The sequence below is a fragment of the Corvus brachyrhynchos genome, unplaced genomic scaffold, assembly GCF_000691975.1.
Source record: "Corvus brachyrhynchos isolate BGI_N302 unplaced genomic scaffold, ASM69197v1 scaffold331, whole genome shotgun sequence".
Taxonomy (NCBI): Eukaryota; Metazoa; Chordata; class Aves; order Passeriformes; family Corvidae; genus Corvus; species Corvus brachyrhynchos.
Window position 1 is genome coordinate 6,534,241 of NW_008237229.1, and position 19,438 is coordinate 6,553,678.

A 19,438-nucleotide genomic window follows, 5' to 3' on the forward strand; every position below is an offset into this window, starting at 1 on the left:
TAGTTGCTTTCACATATAAGACTCCAGATCTGCATATAGATTGAAGTTGTGTTCAGACTGCCTTCTGCACATAGAGAAAGTTTGAGTTCTGCATGCATTTTCAGATTCAGTTTTCAGTGTGTGTGTGTGTGTGTGTGTGCGTGTGTGTGATACAAGGTAATCAGTGATGGCTCTATTTTAAGTGTGTGCAACAAATTTTCTGCTCTCCTTCCCATTCCAGCTCACTGAGGATAGAAGCATTAGACCCAGACTGTCAGTTTGAAGCTCAGGCTGATCTCATTGCTCATATATTGAGCTCAGACTTGGCTTGAATCTGGAATTGGAAACCAAGGGAAGGACTTGCATCTTGTTTCTGCAGACAGTTTAGATTGGATGAGCTTACGCCAAATGAAATTGCAAGCAAACCACCTTCTGGCACAGTTTAATTAAGAAACTAAAGATGAAAAGTCCAACACAAACTCTCTCTGAGAAACTCTCACCCTTTAGGCATAATTCCCAGTAACAAACTGTGCAGCCCAGAGTACAGGAACATGTGGATTTAAAGATGTCTGTGGAGTTCTCACTGTTTTTAGCAGGAGAGCTTGTTTTCATAAGTGAGAGCTGACATAAATTAAAATGATGTCACTAAATAAGTGTATTGAATATGTCATTAATTCAAGGTTAGATAAGGACAAAGGAAGCTGTTTGTAAAACGTGGACAATAGGTTCCAGTTCAGTTGAATCAGACCCATAAAGTCTTATCATAAATCTTACTTCATACAAGTTTCTTAAAAATTTATCCACTTGTTCCTCCTTCCTTAATAACTGTATTTTTTTCAGCTTGTCCCAGTATGATGAAACCATAACTGTATGTGTGTGCATCTATACATATATATACTTGTCTGTGTGTATATAAATATATCTGTTGGAAAAACACACTATGTTCAAATGCTAAATTAGACTTACCCCTCAAAGATGGGTCTAGGCCTGAAAAATCTTTTCTTTTTCCTAGCTTGCTGTGAAACCTTTCAACTCCATGCTAGGAAACACTGATTTATATGCTTTTATATTGCTCAATCTCCACCCAGATAATTCTGTAAGATGGGAACAGCAGGATCCATCAAGAGATGACCCAGCCCAGCCCTCTGCCTAAAGGTAGGATTATTAATGTTTCTCTCATTTTTCACAGCTTGTTACCTAACCTGCACTTTCAGACTGCTGACAATGCCAGCTGAACCAACTTTCTCAACCAAACATTCATAATCCCCTCCCTGATGTTTGAATTTTTCTTCCTTCATATCTAACCTGAAACCTTCTTTCAGAGTGTGGGAGCCTGAGTTATCCTGCAGACATGGGCATCAGAGCATTCCTTCTTCCTTGTAAAAGCCTTTTATTATATTGCATTCCTTCACAAAATCTTCTAGATAACAATAAATAACATTCAGTATTACTTCATTTTCCTAAAACTTTCTTGTTGCTCTCCCTTCCAGATGCCCTTCAGCTGGGATCCACTTCTTGGAATGCAACACAACTAAATGCACATACGGAAGTTTATGAAGAATTAATGAACTTTAATTTTTAGCCCTCTACTAATGTGGTAGTGTGGCATTCTTCTGATACACACTGTATTTACAGTTACATAAATATCCAATTTGGAGTTTTACATCATAACTGAAGTATGGATAAATATTACAGGTAGGTGAAAGTGGGATTTTTAGCAGGGCTTTGAATCATATAGAACTTTAGAATTAGATCAAGTAAGATCATCACAATTACATTATCTGATCAACCAATCATAAACTTGAGTTAAGACTATAGGGAAATGTTATTGGCTTATTTAATTGTATTGATTCTAATAAGTACAATTCTGTGTTTGTCTGTTTTCTTTCTACTAATACCTAAATACATCCTAGAATAGTTCAAGTTAGAAGGGACCTATAAAGGTCATCTGATCCAACTCCCCTGCCATGAGCAAGGACGTCTCCAACTAAATCCAGTTGCTCAGAGCCCTGTCCAACCTGGCCTTGAATGTTTCCAAGGATGGCCATCGACCACCTCTCTGAGCAACATGATCCAGCTTTTCACTACCCTTATTGTAAAAATATCTTCCTCATATCTAGTCTAAATCTACCCTTTTCTAGTTTAAAACACCTTGTCTTACCTCTACTGATAAGAGATTTGTCCCTTTAGAGCTCCCCTTAAGTACTGGAAGGCTGCTATAAGGTCTCCCCACAGCCTTCTCTTCTCTGGACTGAACAACCTTTCCTCTCTTAGCCTTTCCTGACTGGAGAGGTTTTCCATTCCTTTCACTATCTTTGTGTCCCTCCTCTGGACCTGCTCCAACAAGCTCATGTCTTCTCTGTGCTGAGGACCCCAGAGCTGGATGCAGCACTGCAGGTGGGGTCTCACCAGAGTGGAGCAGAGGAGCAGAATCCCGTCCCTCACCCTGCTGTCCAGCTGCTCTGGATGCAGCTCAGGATACAATTGGCTTTCTCAGCTGGGAGTGTACATTTCTGGGGCATGTCCAGCCTCTCATCCACCAGCACCCCCAAGACTTTCTCAGCAGGGCTGGTCTCCATATGTTCTTCCCAAAGATTGTATCAATACTGGGATTTGCCCCGAATGAATATAAATTGCATATAACACATGGATAATCATTCGTCAGCCCAATCACCTCATATCACTACTTAGGGAAGTTCATCTACTTAATTGAAAACCTCTATCAATATTAATTTTATCCAAAAGTAAAAAAGAAGTTATAAGATTAAAGTATATTCTGGAAATAAATTAATCTGTAGTCTTTATGAGCCAACTCTTTTCCTAAACTTCCCCAATAGAAAAATGCTGATACTAATGACTTTTTCTCTTCTGGAAACCTTCCCTTAAGAGAACCCTTCAGCATTCCTCCATGTGTTATACTGATGATGAAACAATTACATATTCAGTACAGTCTCCTCACTGAGATTATACAAAAAAACCCTTATCTGTTTAAAGATGGCAGAGAGTAGTGTATATACATATTCTACCTCCTAAAACCTTTCTTGTCCAATAAAAGACAGCTAGAAAAAGTATACTGTGGGGTGTCTTTTACACAGGGAATGAAAGTAGGTGGGAGGCATAAAGCTGTTCCTATTGCAAAGAGGGATGAAGTCGTAGTGTAGCCAGCAACAATTAGTGCATATCATAACTGATAAGCTACAGATAAGAGAGAAAATCAAGGGGAATCCAACAAAAGTAGTTTTAAATTCACTGCAGCCCTCTCATGTTTCTTACAAAGCCCTGGCTTGCTGACTGTGGAGGAAAAGAAATGAGAACACTCTTTTTGTCTGTGTCTCTAAGCCAAAGGAACTAAAGGCGTCATACAGAGGAACATGAATTTACCTTGGGTCCATTTTCACAGTTCCCAGACGAGAAACAATGATGACCTTAGGGAGCCAGCAGTGTTCCCTTAGTAGTCTCTATGTTAGGTATTTGAAATATATTGAAAATTAAAATTATAAGATTACTTCCCACTTAAGAAAACACACTGATTCTTTAAAAATATGAGCAAAATTAAAGATGAATTTAAGAAAATTACTTATGGCACAAAAAGCACAATAGCACTGCCCAAATCATCATTTATGGACAAAGGTGGTTATTTTGGCTGAGATAACAAATTACCCTTCCACAGCAGAAGGAAGAAAATAGTTTACAGTTCAAGCTGTAAAGTTATTAAACGAGATCTGACTGTACTAAGAAATGCACAATATATTAGAAAAGTCAATTTCTTAAATTAAATGGCAAATCAGCAAGTGGATGAAGGACTGACCTTGGATCGGGGTGGTGCTCGGATGTACCATTTACAGTCTACTGCTTCAGTTTCAGAAGCTTTTCCTTCTTTAACAATTTGTACAGATTCCACAATTCCTTCAGGTCCTCCCATCTCAAACTCACAAACTGAATAACAAAACACCAGAAAAAATGAAACCTGAACAGCAAACAAAAATGTTTTCTACAGCAGAATATAAAGGCCTCCAAGTTAGAAAAAAACCCAAAAACAACATACCAACCTGGCAATGGCTTCAAAACCCCAAGGTCCTTAAAATCTGGATCTTAAAAATAGAGAAAGACAAAATTAGTTTTGTTCAATATTCTAGGATGTTATGTCAATATGCTCAAATTTTATAATGCACTTTAGTTATATAATTATACATAGATTTCTTGGAAATAAGAAATGTTTCAAAACTGTGGCAACACAATAATTATTAATGCAGAAATTACTGATATCGTCATACCAAGTTATTTTTTTCTGTTACGAAATCCTGCTTCTCTCTGTCTGTCCCTTTCAGAAGGGTACAAAAATATTTCTGCGTACATTAGCGAGAACATCACACACAGCTAACCACATGACATTTTAATACATCAGCCTAATGAAAGAGGATATATTTACAGATCCATTCAGAATCTTTTTGCCTATTTTGCATTTTGCAGAATAACACTCAACTTAACTAGAGAAATCTGAATTTAATTCTGTGTTTATGAATACTCTGCCATCCCTACTGCCCAAGAGGTGACACTTTCTTTGTCAGAAAAATCCACTTGGTCTTACTGGAAAAATTATTCCATAAGAATTACCATTACAAGTTATTGTCCTAACAAGGTAATGTCTAATACATGTGCTATTTTCCATCAGATAAACATGACTGTATTTACTATTTGAGAGGGTTTGTATCATGTTTTTATAGTCAGGTGTCATACAGAGATGAAGTGAATTGGGTCTTAGACCTATGCTTCAACAGACAGCTATACAATAGACAAATGATCATTTCACAAAATGTGGCTCAGTTTGAAGATACTGTCCAAAACCAGAAACGTGAAAGACTAAAACATTTCAAGAAATGATTTCTTAGAATAGACTGGTCTTGTCTGGGAAATTTTTATCACTTGCACTGCTTTTCTACCTAAAATGAATGTTGTGCACTTTTTTCTCACTTATGGAACTGATCTTCTTGTTTCAGAATTGGGTCAGTGTAAGAAGGAACTATAAATAAAAAAAAGAAGAGAAATTTTGGAAGAATGAAATGTATCAAATGAAAAAAACATTAAACTCGCAACTAACCCACCAAATCTGCTGTTTCCCTCTAGCCTTAGCAAATTAAGAACAGCAAGAATCATAACCAGATAATATAACAAAATAGTCTAGTGCTGAATAAGCAAGATCAGCCATTTTAACCTAAACAGTCAAAAGGTGTTGACTTCAAAAACTGGAGCTGTAAAATCACTTTTTAAATTGCCCTTCTATACCCAGGCTGCTGTTCTTCCCAAATTTCTTTTACAGTTGCACAACATAAATCATGAGTAAATATTCATGAATTTACGGGACTGCAAATATAGCTGAGCAGGCAATTAGTATTAATTGTCAAGCATTTTTATAGATCAGTAGATGGACATGATTACCAACAACACTAAATGTAATCAAATATTTCAGCTAATTACTTAGATACTGATATCTAGCTCTGAAAGTGAGATACTTAAAGGAAATCTACTTTTACTTATGGTTCAAACTAACATCCCAACTGTATCTCATGTAACCATTGCATTCCTTCCTTTTACTGAGTTTGCAAGGATCACTCAGATTTACTGAAAACACTCCACCACATTAGTAAAGTACCAAGGAGGAAAGAAGGTGAAAAGGGTCCTGCCAGGATTTCCACCATATGAAAGGGTTTTCATATAAAGCAGTGCTAGTAGGAAATATCCAGGCTGAAATACAATCTAGACCATACAATTTGACCTGAGAAACAACTCTGAAAGTATCTTCTCATTTAACAATACAGCATTGTTGGTAACAATGCACACAGAAATGCACAATCCATTAACATTCTAGAAATATTGTAGATCTGCTCAGTTTTAAAAAATAAACTTTTGCAAAATTTAAACATTTCAAGAGTGAAAGGGAAATAAAATCTACTACACATGAGGTGATAACCCTTCATTAAATATTGCTATAATACCAATGCTACTATAATAAAAACAAAATCTGTAAATAAGATATTATCACAGATGCTTAAAATTCAACCATGTTTAAGCATGTTTACCTAGAAAATATGGTTTTAGCAGCTCTTCTGTATGTAATCCAATCAAATTGTTATTCTCAGTCTGGCTGGGTCAGACCATTAATGCTATATAAACATTGACTGTCTAGATCTTCCAATAGACAGATGAAAATCATGTTCCCGTAAGGAAAACACCCAAGACTGGAAAATTTTCTGTGAAAAATAAGATGGATCACCCATAAGGAGAGAGAAAATGGAAGGCAAAATAGGAAGCAAGATGGAGCTGCTAGACACAGTCCAAAAAAGTGTCATTAATTTTTTTTAAGGGGCATATGAGGAAAGGTTGATAGAGTTGGGACTGTTCAGCCTGGAGAAGGGAAGGGTCAGAGGTGATCCCACCAAGGTTTACAAAAACCTAACGGAAGGGTGCAAAGAGGATGGTGCCAGGCTCTTTTCAGTGGCATCCAGTGACAGAACAAGAGGCAGTGAGCACACCTTGAATCACAGGAGGTTCCATCTGAATATCAGGAAACACATCTCCAGTATGAGGTGACTCAGGACTAGCAAGGTAGCAGAGAGATTGTGGAGTCACTATCCTTGGAGATATTCAATATCTGTCTAGACATGATCCTAGGCAAGAGGCTCTAGGTGACCCTGCTTGAAAAGGGGGTTGGACAAGATGACCTCCAGAGGTGCCTTCTGAGATCAGCCATTTTCTGATTCTCTGATTTTGTAATAATTAAAGAACAGAATCGGATAATAGCGAAATAACCAGTCAAAAGACGAGACCTATTATCTGAGGTAGCAGCAGAGGTTAGACAAATCTCTATCACAATGCAGACTTGTTTTGTGGAATTTGCTCTGAGTCTCAGAAACATATACATCCAGCCTGGAGAAATCTGAAATACTTAAGCCTGTTTTTAAAAAGCTCCACTAGGTCTTCATGGGAGACTCTAAAGATTTTGGATGCTGGCTCTGGAATCTATATTTTCCACGGAACCATACTACATTACTTTATTTTTCATTTCACTGCTCCTGTGCAAGAAGTCTGGCTCTTCTAAGCAGCTGGGAAACATGAAATTTAAATGCAAAAACAGGACAATTGTAAGGAGTTAGGGCACTTGATTGCTCAAAAATCTTATGAAATAATGAAAATTGTAAAGTTAAAAGGCATTGTACGTCAACTGGATTAAGTCTTCAAAAAGTATGTAAATGACCTTGTTTACAAGTACGCTGCAGCATCTTATGTGATTGCCCAGCTGCAGTATATCCACACAGAAACATGTTTAGCCACCAGTGCATGCACGTATGCATGCAATGCCTCATTCCTTGTCACTTGCACAGAAAGTGAAATTCTTTAAATTTAAATTACTTGAATAATTTCTGTAAGACACAGGGAAAATGCATAAAGTTCAAACTAATTACTAGCAACAAGATGTTCTGCTGGTAAGTATTATTGCAAATCAATTTTAAAAGATCACTTTTTGAATTAAAAAATCCAGTTATAAAGACCGTTCAACTTGTGTTCAAAGACAGATGGCATAAGGCTTTTATAAGTAATGTTGTAATGCAGAAAAATTTGAGTATTTTCTCTCTTACAAATGCAAAATTTGTAAGTAAACCTCTTGCATTTTATTCGAATTTCCTTAGCTTTTCATATAAAATTCATTTGGGCACTTTTTTACCCTGCAACTTCAAACCTGCTGCTTTCACTGATAAAAAATAATAGATATCTCACTCTTGGAAGTCAAAAGATACAAGTTAACATTTTAATATCTCTTTTAAAAAATGGAAGATTGAGTTTGTGTGTTCCTGATCATAGCTGGACTACAGTATACTTAATCATGCATTTTTTTTAATATCTGAAGTGCAATATATACAGTAAAGAACATGAGCAATTGCTTTACAGTTAAAAGTCAAGGGGAGGAAAATATGTAATACAAAACTCTTGTGCAGAATAACTTTTGAAGTATTTTTCTCTTTTCTTCTATAAATGAGATGTGAAGGAATTATTTGAACTATTTGAACAAACCATACACTACAAAGGTTTGATGTTTAAAATGTAAGGGTGTTTTTGCTGTTTGTGAATACAAAAACCTCCTTTTTAATAGATACATACAGAAAGTAGTCACAGTAGGTTGAAGCCATATTTCCTAATCAGAAGCAGTGAACTATCCACTTTTACTCACTGATCAGAAAACTGTAGATATATCTTTCTATTTCTCTGCCTTTGACTAGAAATAGATATTCAACTTCTATCCATCAATATTAAGAAATTTTAACACATGTACATGCTTCTCTCTAAGAGAACTTATTAGAGACCTGATTTTGCATGTAAATACTCATAGAATAGTGGAGAGAATTGCACTATTCAGAAAGCCACCAGTTATTTATCTTCAAGTTCAATAAGTCAGGTTCTTTTACAATGATTTCTGGGAGCCTAAACTGTTCCTGCCCTTGAGGCGTGAAGTATAGTTCTCTATAAAAGCAGAGGTTGCAGAATTCAGTACAGAAAAGGACAATTATTCCGAGGTATTTTATGTCATTGCCTCATAGTATTTGATGATAGAGAAAAAGTATTAGAAGAAGATGGTCAGAAGATTTAAAAGCATAAAAATCTGCTCAAATAATCACTAAAATAATCCTAAACTAGAAAAACATTTCTATAAGTAAGCGCTGTTTGTGTGGTGTTCAAACGGAACTTAGCTATCCTGCTGGAGTGAGTAAAGAAAAACAAGAAGAAAAACAACATGAAGTTAAATAGCTGTGCAAAAATCCACAAATTATTTTTTATTAGCCTAAAATGATTTTTTCCAGATGGCTCTTACATATTTGTAGTCTTCTTGAAACTTCTATATATGTCTATATTTGTACCAATGATATCAAAAGGTCTTCAAAGAAAGCCTGTAGTTTGCTAGACACTGTGGAAAGGTTCTACAATAATTATAGTGGGCACTATTATGTGCTGTATTTGCTCTTTGTTTTCTACGTTTTCTTTTAAGGGCAATACTGTGAGTATTGCTGGTCTTTCAGAGGCTACATATTTATAAACTAAAATAATGCTTCTCAAATTTTTCACTCCTTAGCAAAGTCATGAAAGAACTCAAAGCTGATAAGTGAAAATGTAGCAGTGAACATGACTCCTGCTATTTCACCTTGAAGATCTACCTGCCATTAAATCAGCAAAAAGTCATATGAAGACAAATATTGTTGAAATAACATCAACTATCACCCAAAAGTTTGATTTCTACCATATCTTCTTTTTTTTTCATTTTTTTCTTTTGTCACTTTACTACTCTCAGCTCATACTTACAAAATATCTTTATAGTGTAATTAATATATATAGTGATTTGCAAACTGTACTGCTATGGTGGCCTCAGTAAAATGAGATATACTGCAAATGTTAGCAATAGTCAGACATTTGTATGCCTAAAGTATGTTTCTTTGTTTCTTTGACATCTCTTTGGAAATAAAAATGCCGTATCAACAGAAAAAGAAAAAGGGAAAAACAAAATCTATGTCTTTGCATAACTTCTTGCTAAGATTAGTCAAACTGGGCAGACAAGAAGCACCTGAATGAATTCCACTGCAACAGAGCACATGATAATAGAAGTTGCAGTTAAATTTCTCTTTTCATGCACACAGTGACAGGCTTTGAGATTTTAGCCTGCTTGCCTCTGTTGTCTATTCGGTAAACCATTTAGACTAGGGTCTTTCTCCCATGTAAATTTTGTATGGTTGGGAACCATGTCAGAAAGCAAAAGGTCTCATGAGGTTCTGGGTCTCATCCTCAAATGGTGTTTGAGCTATTTGATATGTGCTCCTAAATCCCAGAAGTGAGAAGTTCCTCTTCGAACTGACCTAGTAACAAAGGAGAGCAAGAATGGGCAACGATGTCATACTCAGGCTGATCAATGGAGAGGGGAAGCCCTGGAGCCTTGATATGTGTGGGATTATTTGGCAGATCATTTTTATTATGTTAAATATTTACACTAGCAGCTGAGTGCTCCAATTAGGCATTATATTCCCTTTATGCAGGCCACTGTTTGTGGAAATTCAGGGAAAAAATGATTCTATGATGAATATTTCAAGGGCTGCATTTACCTTTGTGTGCCGGTTGCCCAAAAATATTGAAACAAGACTGAATGAGCTCAGGAGTCCACTTTATCTGAGTAATGCAGCCTTGCTGTGACAGTGCAGCTGACTTGACTGCCAGGACTGACTATCAGTCAAGGGCAGCACCCTGTCTGTGTCTCCCCAAGATAATATCCTGGAGGCTTCCTGTAATTGACTAACGGTCTCTGAACTGCACTAGGAAGAGAGATGTGCAACACTACGGTGCTTTTCCTGAACAATGTTGAATTCTAAGTATTCCTAGTCATGCAACTTCAGTGGAATACTACTAAAGACTCAGGATTTTTCTCATTGTTTTTTTATAGATGACTTCTAGCCCAGTCCAAGGAAATAACAGTTTAAGTTCATGTCAGAAGACTAGGGGAAAAAATGAGCCTGAGGGTTTAGCCACAACTGAGTACCAGGCATTACTTCTGCAGATTGAACCTATTTACACATGGTTATTTCTTGCTACCACTGAGTGCAGAATCTGCACATCCTTTTCACGATATTCATGCTGGATCAGTCCATAGGGTGGATTTCTCAGGACAGAAGGATCTTATGAGAACAGCTTTCTGACTTATAATAGCCTTTGTTGTTTTATCATAGGAGAAATGTTTTCTCCTAGTTTTACCTCAGAACATTCAACAGAATGAATACATTCACTGTAGTGTTCTTTTGAATAGCTACATCTTTTAGAGCTGTTATAGTCAAAAATTGTACTACTTGTGCTGCTTCAAATAGTACTGTATAACCTGTAGTTTACCACACATTGTGACACATTTTCAATTAAAAAAGAAATACAACACAGTGTTTATAGCTACTAATATTCTCCTACTGGAGAATAGTAGCTGGCGATGCCAGCGATGGCATCTTTTTGAAGATAACTGCATCTCACATGAGAAACTCAAATATCTCCTCTAATTTCCACGTGTGAATATCTCACTTTCCACTTTAGCAAAAGAATTTTTCCACTGTCTTCAAATATTTTTCTCTTACAGCCTAGCAAAACAGCAGGTAGTCTTTTGCTAAAGTGAAGAATTGTGTCAGAGAGCACCAGAGGGAACTGAATTGTGTTTGTAAAAACAACTGCATGCTTAATCATCAATGGGCATATATCAGAAGGAGATGAAACAGACAAAATACCCCAGAAAACAAGATTCTTAGAGTAGAAACAAGTGAAATAGCCACAGACAGAAAAATCCCATTCATTAGTTTACTGTGCAATTGCTAGATTTTTGAAAGTTATTGGATGAGTTATGTTCTAGTACTCTCCTGTAACAAAGTCATTGTATGATTCAAAAAGTCAATGTCACAGGACGTTTTTTAAATGTATTCTGTATCCAGGGTAGAAATCTTTAGGATCAAAGGGAAAAAATCTAGGTTTTCATCCCCACTGGAACATTTTTCTTAAGGAAAAACTAGAAAAAAACCCTTAGCATATATCAAAGGAAAAGTGAAATTCATTTTTTAAACCCAATTGTCACCTCCAATTGTAATTATATATGCCCACCACAGACACTTTCAGAGAACAAGAAGAGGAATTATAAATCCACACAGCTCAGTGAATTGCTGAGGAAGACATATTAACACCAAGTCCCAAAAACAACTGTGGGAAAAGTAAGTCTTCTGTCCTGTCATTTCAGAATTCATAGCAGTATAAATTTCACTGACACCAGATCTTTCCTTCTTCTTCTGCTACACTTAGGTTTTCTGGCTAGAAACTGTCCTTTCAAGGAACACTGAGCTGTTGACCTCAGCATTTTCCCCAAATGTACAGAATGATAAGAAGGGTTTTCAAGAACTTTAGCTGCAGAGTATATTGGGGAGCATCTTTGGAGATATTCTAACACTTCTGCTTCTTCATCTTTTCAACTGCATAGGGCAGCAGCCCTCTCTGAGGAAGGGTTTCAGGAAGTCTGTGTTAAACTGTGAATTCCCTACTTAAATTACCCACAACCTTAGGAATTTTACATTTTATTATACAAGGTAACATTCAGATATTTAAAGGACAAAAAGAATGTACTGGAAATAAGCAATAATCATTCCCCTTTTTCTAGTATTATGACATTCAACTTCTCCTGAGATTATGGGAGGAAAACATTTAGATAATTTTTGGTTAATCTAGGCTTTACAGACAGGTTTTTTGCCTTACAATTAATTTGCTTCCTATTGGTTATAACTTCATGAGAGTGACATTCCCTTTTGTTCAAATTGATAATTTTTCTCCAATTTCATGCAATTAAAAGTGCCAGAGAAAGTTCAAACCTCAATTGATTCCTAATACTGACCTAGAGTAGACATAAACTGTTAGAAACAAGACATGAGGTCAGCTAGGACTTCTATTATTTTGATGAGAAAAGTCCTACTGTATGCTTTACTATGTAAACCAAACTTAATTTACACCAGCTCTTGCCCCATACATTTCCACTTAAATTAATGAATAAACATTGTTCCTCACAAACAACACTAACATATGTTTTGCTGCATGCTCACAAGAAAAAATCAACATGAAAATAAGTTCAAAAACAGGGGATATTGTCTTCAATCTTTTTAATTTTTCTTTAAACAACATTCTTCTAATGAATTCTCAGTCCTCTCTGAGTAGCATTTATGCCACATGCTCTGTGTTGACAAAATGCCCTCAAACTGGTTGGTCATGAACATCACAAACAAATGAGTCTGTGGGTAAGTGGAGATTTGGAACCTAGAGTCTGAGTAGAGTTACATTCATGTCTATAAAACTCTGTTGCCTCTGACTTTTCCTTATCCCAGAAACTCCACATTCAGCTATCCTTACCCAGTGATTATATTAAGTATAGGTTAGTAAAATTTTAATTCTACTATCATAACGTTTTAGGTTTAAAAATTATAGTTTACATGGAATTTAAGAGATTTACCTTTTTTCCCCCTCTGTTCAAAATCTACCAGTCTGAAGCAGTGATATTATTCTCACTGGATTTACTCATAATTTTAATATTGATTCTAAAAGAAGCAAGTTTAGGCCCAGAATCAGAGTTGAATTTAGCAATTGATTGAGTCCTACACTGACAGACTGGTTCAGCCAAATACAGAGAATAAACACTGATCTTTTGCATCACATTCACAAATAAGACATTGTGGTTCACTGAATCACACTTCAGAAAGGCAGTGTTCATAAGTCCTTCTGTCTACTTTATACAATACCCAATATTGCTGTGTAACTGGCTCAAGAGACAGGGAAAAGAACAGCAAAATGGGTACTGATTAGAGATTGTCTAGTTCTACCATTGATATGGTAATATTTAGAAGAAATGAGGACCCAGGAGAGTTTTGACTTGCAGCAGCAGCAGGTCAAACATGATGGCCAGTCACAGCTCTCAGGATTGTTAAGTAGGTGTCAGCTGCTTACCCAACAAGTAGACAAAAATTAAATTTCATTTGACCAGATCAAGTTTTTGACTGCCAAACAGCAGGATTTTTCCTAGCTTGATTTAAAAGAGTCATTTAAAGTTCTAGAGATAACAATGAAAAAAAAGTCAACTATAAATTAAACCTTTCCTTAAAAAGTACTTAGTAAATCATTGATCTATATTTATATTGAAATATCACTGATATGCAATACTCTAGAGTACAAAGAACTGTATTATTGCTACAAATTCTCGTGGAGGATGCACATAAAATGACAGACATTCAAACTCCCAAATTTGATTTTTAAAATCTTAGGCCAGCATGTATTTTATTAAAAAAAACACTATAAAATTATTTTGTAGAATATCAGTATGACATGCATAGTTGGCAGCAGTTAATAACCAACTGCCTAAACCCCATAATGAAATCAGCATTTAGGAATAAAATATTTTTAGGAAGTATTTTCTGCATTCTCTTTTAATATTAATTTTCACGTAGACTTGAAAAATGAGCTACAGGAAAAGAAAATAAAAGAAAGGAAAAAAAAATCAAAAGAAAACAAGAGGAGTGTAATACAATCTTTTGTTAACCCACATACTGCAACCAGCAGATTTGATAACATTGTCTCTTGAGCTTCAACTATCAGATAACATCTGGCAAATGATGTATGTAAGTCCTGTTACACAACATCTTCTGGCTTCTCAGTGTCATCTAGGGGACTGATATGTGACTAGATTAACACATTTCACACTGCCTGCTTCTGTCATGCTAGTACAAAATTTTAACAATGGATGTGTCACAGAAACCAGTTTATCTAATCCTGAATTCTCAAAAAATATTTTGCAATTACTTTTTATCATCTTACTCATGAGTCAAACAAACTTTCTTAACAGAAACAGCTGGATATTAGATAGACTTTTGACAACCAGGTATTAAAATAAATTTTTTTCATCTTTAATGTAATGACCTCTGTAGCAATATTTTTGAAGTGTTGATCAAAAGCATTTGTTTACTTATTTTCACAATTTTGCAGTGAATTTATTCCTTTCAGTGGCGTTCTCAATTGTTTGGTACATCTCATCACCCTATAAACTAAAAAGCAAAAATTAATTGGAAGTACATTTTACAACGTGTATTCCAGACCAAAACATTTTTTCTCATTGAAGTTAAAACCTTCTCTACAAACCTATTTGAGGAAACTGCAATGTCAGGCATTCACCACCCAGTGAATTGCAGACTATGCTGCAATCATGTAAACAATATGAATTTTAAATAATCAAGAAGAGTTTTCAGAGCAAGAATATTATTATTATTATATGATAATTGTCTCTTTCAAAAAATTATCCATAAGTACTGCTCCATTTTTATTTGAAAAAGGTCCTTTGACAATGGATGCATGAACAAAAGTTCAAGTAGTGGAAGTGTAGTAAAAATGTAATGGAAACTTTATTTTATGTTTCAAATTTTAAATCCAAGGAGTGGAACCAGTACTCACTGCAAATGATTGCAGAATTTGTATCACTTCATTTTACAGCTTGTAAATCTGACTGACCAACTGAGTTGAACCAAAAAAGCTTATCTGAATTAACTATGCTTTAAGCAGATCGAAGAAAATAATTTCATTTCAGACAATTCCAGGATAGTTTTTTTAGGAACAAGGATATCTAGAGGAAGAACAGCACAGGAAGACAGAAAAATAATTAATCATGGTGCACTAACTTCAACAAAAACTCAACTTATTGAAACAAAATATTTTGTAAAAAAAAGGAAAAACAGGGATAGAGTAAGTTGAACGTATTTAAAGCTGTATTAGTTTGATACTTTGCAAATAGCCAAATGCTGAATTGATATAGATCTACCACATCCCTTGCATGAAGGTAGAAAACCAGTTTCAGTTCATTAAGAGTTGAAGAAATGGTAGTTTCACTCTCCAAAACTAAAAATATTTCATTTTTACTTAGTTCAATAGATAGAAAAGTAGAGGACAGTTTTTAAATGTACTTACTTTTAAGTAAGTACCCAAGCCTAGAGATTGCCTGGATTTAGGCACATGCTTAGATGTAGGCTTCCTGAAATTCTTTGCTAAATTGAGACTAGATTTAGTGGCTTGTCAGTGCAGCATTTGAGTATAGTAAGCTTAAGCAACTGTTCTTTGGAATTATCCTTGGGCATATCAGAAAGTAATTTCAGAGATTTTTGATGGATTACAGTGTTAAATTATAGTAGCTGTTATTCTTATTTGGCCTGAAGGCCTTTATGAAAGGAGCGGCTTTGCAGAGAAAAAAATAGGGACACCTAAGCATTTGGATTTGTCACAATAAAATAAAACCCTGTGCAAATTGAAAATATGTACACATTGAACATAAATTGAACAAAAAATGACTTGTTGATTTTCCTAAACAAAAGATTAGGAATATTCTCTATCTAATGTGAGTTAATATTATAAGGAAAAACCCCCACGTTTAATCTACTCAAATACTCACAAATATTAAACACCCACAATAAGCAAGTGACTCTTGCATGAACTCAATTTTATTGAAAATTGAATTCTTTTAAAATAGGACTTCAAAATTTTAACTTCTCACTGCCTCAATTTGTCATGATCATTTTAGGACAACACACCTTGTTGTATAGATTACATCAGTCAATGCTATTGAGAGGATGTTTGTTTGTATCTCCTCAGTGTATGTATAAGGTAAAAGTATATATGGTAAAAGGAAGTTGTCAGTAGCTTGACATAGGCTATAATTCTACAGAGAGAGAGAAAAGAAAGGAAAAAGCAAATAGGACTAAGTAGGGGTGTTAATAAGCTTGATTCACAGTCTTGATTTTTCACAAATTTTGTGTCTAGCAATAGATATATTGGCCAGATTTAGCCATAGAGATGACACCTACTTCTCACAGATATCATTGTATAATCTGTTTCTCACATGAAAAGGACTTTACATGATATTATTTCTCTAACCCATGACAGCAGTACAATATTAAAGATTGCAGCAGGCTCTTTGATATCTTAGCCCATAATAGAAGAAAAAGAGAAGATGGATCAAAGGCATAGATGCTCTAATGGGCAGGCTAAATTTATTTACAAAATATTTAAAACAAAATTTGTGTCAAAGTTGAATGAAGCATGATTTTATTTTTAGACCTGCCCATGAAAGAAGCTCAAGTGTGATATCTGAAATTAAAGTATTACATAGTCTACATTACTCAACAAGACAGTAAACAAATCAAGATAGGTCTTAGCCATCAATATAGCAAAAGATATATTCAGATAACAAAAAACACCCACTAGAACTACAAATATACAAATAATATTCAATAACATTCAATCTCAGTACTGGTAAGCAGAAGAGATTCTCTGGATTGTCCTCTTCACAAAAATATGAGTACTGTCCTTAGAAAATGAACAAACGCTAGGCAATAGGTGAGTGTACGCAACAAAGGGTGACAGAAGATTTACTTCTTATTGGACATGTTTCATCATTTACTAAATATTGCCTACTGCAAAAATATTCAGTTCTGGAAACAGAAACATGACTCAGTTTTCCAAGGACTTAAGTGTACAAAGCTACTAATTATTGGGCAAGAACCCTGTTTATTAGCCAAAGGGAACTGAGCGATTTCTAACAAGAGTTTGTGTATATTTCTTTAAGGAGAATTAGCTAGAACCACTATCCAAAGAGTAAAAAATCTGTTAAGGAAAGGTAAATATCTCAATAAAGGTCATTATTTATTGCTGCTAGAATTGAGAAATGCTTCATTAAATAAAATAGACAATAACAGAAAAAATCTACAATCACAGTTACTTGAACCTATGCAAAAAGATGACTGAAAAGAAATGATATAAACATGGGTTTTACCTAATAAATACTGACAGCTGAAGAATCAAACCTGTCGCAACTGAGTGGCTACACTAAAAAATAGTTTTTCTGCCTAACAGATGGGCCACTGATTAAACAAAAGCACTGGGGCAATTGCTAAGATTTATTTGCTATACCAGTAACACCTTATAAACCTGTAGATAGAATGCATAAAGATGAAAATTGAACAGCTTAAGTATAAATAAAAAAAAATAAGAATTGCTTCAATGTCAGCAGAATGTCTCCAGATATCCACAATTCCAAGGTCACTAAGAGAAACTATTACAGCCAACAACAGTGTTGTCAGGATGAGACCACAACGCAACCACCTAGGAGCGCATCCCACTATAAGGTATTAGAAAATCTGCCAGATGAGAAAATCAGATGACCTGGAAAACCTTTGAAGAGTATTCAAAAACTCCTTATTTATTACATATGACACAAAGAAGTTTCCAATTTTTCCCTGGAAGAAGTGCTATAATGTCTGAATGAGAGCTACCAAGTAACACTTAACAGGTTTCGGAGGTGCTGTTCTGCATGTGGGTAGTGAAAATTCTCATTGTAAATAAGTTATTTATAAACACTTGTGGAAGATGACTACCAAGGCTTTCTGTTCAGTATAAATTCCATAATATCCTCCCTGATTTGCCATTTCCAAGTGCTCCATAAACATTACAGAGAAATCAAGACTTAATAGGCAAAACAAATGTCCAGGGCCCACTGGTTATTTCCTCATTTTATAAGTGTTTAAAGCAAAGGGTAATCACTTTATATCAGACCTAAGGTTAAGCTAACTCAGCATAGTATTTCACAAAGACAAAAGTTTATCCTTAGGGAAAAGAGGATAAGAAAAAGACCATATTTAAGGAAAATCCTCTGCTGCTTCTAAGATTTAGATTTAATTGTTCTGTAACAAGTAATAATATAAACTATTTATAGAATGACAATGGTATTGTAAAAATGCAGTTTAATCTAAAAATGTTGGTTTTCTAGGACTAATTTTGAATGTACTTCTAAGCTTCCTAAAGATCCCTCACAGGTGCTCCAAAAACAGACATTTTATCAGAGAAATGAGATTCCTCTGAAAATAATATTTATCATTGCAACATCATTATCACCATTATTGGTGAGATTGCCTACAAATGAAGAAAGGTGTTTCCTGTGGAGGTGGAATAGAATTATTTGTACCTGTACTGCTGTAGAATATCCTAGCAAACCCACTCTAGAAGTCTGTGTCCAGCTTCTTATGGAATGAAAACAGGGAAAGCATTTTTGTAGAGAACAGGGGTAGTACTGATGGCAGGGGAAGCAGTAAGCATCCCTAGTTAAGTTGTCATTTTTCTTTACCCCAATGCTAAAATACTCAAAACTGTACCTTATATTTCTCTCACTCTTGTTTTTACATCAAAGTTCAACAGAGTAGGAACTTAAGTGTTCAACTTCCTTCTGTTGATAATATGGTACTCCCAGCATTCAGGGATTTCTAAACTAGGAAGTTCTGTATTTGCCTTTTGGGTATTGTCAAAAGAAACATATAGCTATGTGATGGCAAGATGTAATATGGGATCTGAGAACCCCACAAGACCTTTAAGATACTCATTTGCTCCACATAAAGAACAATTTTTCACTTGAAATTCGATATAAACCTGTGATCATGATTTTCAATATAATGCATCATCATACATGAGACCAGATGCCCTAATGCCTTGTAAACAGCAATGAAGTGCCTGACTTTTATGAAGTGCACTTGTACGAACATACTAAAAGTTCATGACTGAAAAAAGTTGCTTATAACAATTTGAAGTGCTGGGGCCTAGATATCTCAATAAATAAACCAGATTCACTCTTTCAGGGTTTTTATTTGACATTACATGGTTCTGTTTCAAAACTTTAAATGGAGAGTTATAATGAGTAATTTCTCATACTTTCAAACCAACTCTGATCCCAAAGGAAAAACATTGTCTCGCTCAAGGTTGAATGATTCTGGAATTGTTTGTTGGTTCTCAGAAAACTTAACTGGATTTCAAGTGGGTAATTAGAAATAATCAGACCAGATTC

The 19,438-nt window shown here is 35.2% G+C and overlaps 1 protein-coding gene across 10 annotated transcripts in view; it reads right to left on the reverse strand.

The window, feature by feature from the left end:
• NETO1 (neuropilin and tolloid like 1) overlaps positions 1-19,438 on the reverse strand; it is a 79,350-nt gene that overhangs the window by 45,596 nt on the left and 14,316 nt on the right. For 8 of the 10 annotated variants that reach the window (XR_001860387.1, XR_001860390.1, XR_001860388.1 and 5 more), the window contains exons 4-5: positions 4,029-4,070; positions 3,788-3,915 (exon numbers count right to left, since the gene is read on the reverse strand). Coding sequence is in view for 6 of the 10 variants with exons in the window: in XM_017729493.1 (XP_017584982.1) it covers positions 3,788-3,915; positions 4,029-4,070 (170 nt within the window). In the remaining 4 variants the exon portion in view is untranslated. Of the gene's footprint in view, positions 1-3,360; positions 3,438-3,787; positions 3,947-4,028; positions 4,071-19,438 lie in introns of those variants that run through there. The other 2 variants (XM_017729495.1, XM_017729496.1) reach the window with 2 other exon arrangements.